Below are 3,897 nucleotides of genomic sequence, written 5' to 3'. Positions count from 1 at the left end.
GCTGTCCGCTGACGCGGCGACGTGCACCGGGAAGGATCCATGGATGTCAGGCTGGAACGCTAGAGATGGATCGGCTTCGAGCAGCTGGGGGAGAGGGAGCTCCCTCCACGTGTAGAATTTTGTTAAGCATTTCTGAGGTAGAAGGTTGGAGCCCAAGAAATGGCGCTCGAAATTGCTCTCAGTGAAAACAAAACTTGTAAACTGTAAGGACGGGTCTGCTGCTGATGCAGCGAAGTGCATCGGCGTACTTCCATTGATATCTCTGACGTTGACAAGATCCTTATCCCAGTTTAGCAGCAACTTTGCTATACCTGTGGTTGCAATGATGTGTATGTGTGTGTGTTAGACAAGGAATCATTCAGGAAACCATTTCCATTACAAAAAAAAAAGTGTAGATCTACCAGGAGCATTTTTTGGCAAGTGATTTGTGTAGAAAAAAGATACTTAGAATTAAATGCATTAAGAAAAGAAAAGTTCAACAAACTATGCAAGAAAACCAATCAATTGGATCAGTCCAATTAGAAACCGTGCGTACATCTACCAGGCGGTGCAGCAATGAGAGATGTGGCTTAGTTAGCCATGGGATAGTCATTAGTGTATTATCTTTCGTGATGAAAATGTCATTAGATTATGATGAGTTGTGGTGATAAACTAATCATGCTTATTATTCGTGTCAATGAACTTGAATATTTGTTTTGTGGCCAAGTTATGGTTAATATAATTTGTGACAATCTAAATTATTTGTTTAATTAGTAATGGTCTAGTTATGTTTATTATTTCTTGATGACCTAGTTTGCTTTCTTTGTGATGATAGTTTTGTTATTCACCGTGATGGATTTGTGATCTAGTTATCTCCACTCGTGGTGACGATTGTTTGAGATGTGCTGATTTCATGATTTAGGTGTCTGCAGTATTAGTGATGAATGCTAAAGATGCACTTCTTCCACCCAAGAATAAATCAACTTGTAGAGTTAGCCCGTCAAACTTTTTAAGTTTGACCAAATTTTATAGTAGAAAATGCTAATATCTATGACACAAAATTAGTATGGTTAAATACATCATGCAATATATTTAATTTCATACTGTACTTTTTTATGTCATGGATGTTACTCCCTCGGGTCCAGTTTATAAGGCGACTTCTAAACATGGAACGGTCTTCTAAATTACACATTGACCATTCATTTATTTATATTTTATTTTTTATTATTGTAAACTTATGATTACTAGGTTATGTGTTAGAAGTTGTTAGCGAAATTATTGGTCAAAGATTATAAAGTTTGACTCTTGACGTAATAAATAAATGCCTTGTAAACTGGATCGGTGGGAGCAATACTCTTTTATATAAAATTGGTCCACTTAAAAAAGTTTTACTTGGGTCAACTATAGATGTTGATGGGCGCGGGGGGGGGGGGGGGGGGGGGGGGGGGGATATTTGAGATGTGAAAGATTTCATAGCCAGTTCCTTATAAATGAAAGTTAATGATGATCTAGTGATGTTGTATTGCATTTAGTGAATTGGACATGGGAAACAATGGAGTAGAGTACATGATGTACCGTGAACAACTTGCATGGCATGCTTTTGTCACATTATTTCCAACATCAAGTTATGATTGCAGATCCAGCTTTCTATTTTCTTTTCTTTTCATCAAGTAATCGCACCGACACTTAATTAGCGCTTACCAGTCCATCAACCTGTGCTCTCGCACAAGTTAGTATCTTAGGAGACATAAGCGTTAGTTTTTTTACATCTCTGACCAATGAAAATTAATTATATTAAATTTTGTGTTTTCCTCTTTGTTCATTTTCTACAATAGGCATAATAGATACTTTGTAGTCCCTATCTAGCTGCCATAAACTTATAAATTGCCGATCTATATATTTTCATCCATATCCATAATTTCTTTCCCATTTGCATGACACCTCTATGTATCTTCAATAAGCATTTAGTTGAACCCTTAGCTTAGACTATGGTGACTCTTGTTGTAGCCTATAACTTATGACTTTATGAATCTAATTTTTTATTTTCAAATATTAGTCTTATTGATTGCTATAGATATCCTCTAGTTGAAACACTTCTTTTGCACTTTTTAAAAATAAGGACTTTACATCATAGACTGGAAACAATTATTTAAAACCAGAACCATGATTCTTAAGAACGATGTTAGAGCTTGAAGGGATATTTAAGGTGGATAGCAGTGTCAACCCTGAGGGAGGACATTAATATTTCTGTCTTATAATGTCTATTACTTCAAAGGAATCTCAAATGCCAGGAAGAAATAGCCACTTGTGTTTTGCATTAATTTTCCTACTTCTCATGATGTTTGAATTTTCTTATAAAAAAATAGATGTGCAATAATACTTATACTATCAATATAGATATGACATTTTGTTTAAAATGTATAAATCTATGTAAAGTAATAACTTATATAAATTATGTGTAACGACTAATAATAATTTTAAATTATTTGAGCTGGCACCTGAGGTGTTCGATAGTAATGATAACTGATACCAAGTTATTATTAGATGAAGTTTGACGGTTGATAAAATTCCTTGAACAACTTATATTTCCAATTTTTTTGAAAAGAGTTATATTTCTGATTTGTGGGGATGAAAAAGAACTTGTGATCACTCAATCAGTTGGAGATATCCGTGAAAATATCATTTTCTATATGAAACTTTACTTTGAGAAAAAGTATGAAACATATGAAAATTAAATGAGTGCTTATATAGATAAACAATACTCAAAGTTTAATAATTCCGAAGAAGTAAACTTTGTTTAGTTCACATGAAGTGTTTGTGCGATACTCATTCATAAATCGCAGCATGCATCAAAGTACTTCTTTTTTTTTATTCAAGACAAAAAAGGATATATAACTCACATTTATGGTTGTGGATAACAGCAGCATGCAAGGCATTTTGTCCATCCGGGCCGGAGTAGGATACCCTGTCGCCTTGGCGGTGCAGCTCAAGAGCAATTTCTGGGCAGCCCAAGGAGCTGGCGAGGTACATCGGTGAGGTGCCATCCTTTGCCGCCACAGCGGCGAGCTCCCTGTCCGCTTCCATGAGCGCTCCGACCATCTTGGCGTCGCCGAAACGGACGGCCTCGTGCAGGGCCGTCTCCCCGCGCACGTTCCGCGCACCCACGAGAGCCCTCACCTCGTCCTCGCCCCCGGCGACGGCGAGCGAGATGAGGTGGGCGACCATGCCGGTGTTCCCGGCCCGGGCTGCGCAGTGCAGCGGCGTGTCGCCCTTCCCGTCGCGCGCGGTCAGCAGGTGTCTCGCCCTGCAGTGGATCACGGTGGCGCTGTCCTGGTAGCGTTGGCTGTCCCCGGCAGCCGCCACCACGTGCAGCGCGGAGCCCGTCGCCTCCTCCGTGACGCCGGCTCGTTCCAGCGCGGGCGGCTCAGCGACGACGTCGATGACGAGTTCATGAGGAGCAGGCGGCAGAATCTCTCCCCGACGCAGCTGCTGGCAGTCGCCCGAGCTCGCGGCCATGAGCATCATGCGGGCTCGACGCGCGGCCGAGGCGCGGTCTTGCACGCCCTCCTTTGCCTCCTTCGTCTCAAGAAGAAGGTCGTTCGGCGCAGGGCCTCTCGGGCTGCTCATTCTCGACTCCCCCATTACACTACTGCAGCTAGTTTTGTGTGTGTCCTGCTCTGTAGTATGCTCCTCCGAGTCGATATCGATCACACCACGATCGAGTAGCGTCTGCGAATGCAGTTCGTGTTGTTCGATCGTGGAAAACAACGGCTCACGCATATGTAGGTATATATAGTTGTTCAATTATTCATTGCGTATGACATGACGCGATCGGCTGTCTCTGGATTCTTGTGAATAAAATATGTTCGTTGCTTCCAGGTTCGAACAGTGACACCCAACAAAAATAGGCACAACAAG

At 41.2% G+C, this 3,897-nt stretch overlaps 1 protein-coding gene across 1 annotated transcript; it reads right to left on the bottom strand.

Annotated features, from left to right (window-relative positions):
- Positions 1-2,965: 2,965 nt before the first annotated feature.
- Positions 2,966-3,621, bottom strand: LOC136515951 (uncharacterized). Its single transcript, XM_066509393.1, has 2 exons — positions 3,076-3,621; positions 2,966-2,995 (listed from the first exon to the last, which is right to left on the bottom strand). The coding sequence occupies exons 1-2, from the start codon at positions 3,619-3,621 to the stop codon at positions 2,966-2,968; spliced, it is 576 nt and encodes a 191-aa protein (XP_066365490.1).
- Positions 3,622-3,897: the final 276 nt, after the last annotated feature.

Source organism: Miscanthus floridulus, chromosome 17 (assembly GCF_019320115.1).
Source record: "Miscanthus floridulus cultivar M001 chromosome 17, ASM1932011v1, whole genome shotgun sequence".
NCBI classification, from domain to species: Eukaryota; Viridiplantae; Streptophyta; class Magnoliopsida; order Poales; family Poaceae; genus Miscanthus; species Miscanthus floridulus.
Note: the sequence above shows the minus strand (reverse complement) of the source record. Positions and strands in the feature narration are given on the sequence as shown.

Bases quoted from the DNA above. Each gene is read 5' to 3' on its own strand.
- LOC136515951 (XM_066509393.1), bottom strand. From the start codon at position 3,621: ATGGGGGAGTCGAGAATGAGCAGCCCGAGAGGCCCTGCGCCGAACGAC. The intron at 2,996-3,075 runs GTCGGAGCGCTC...GTACCTCGCCAG, and splicing joins GTTTCGGCGACGCCAAGATG to CTCCTTGGGCTGCCCAGAAA.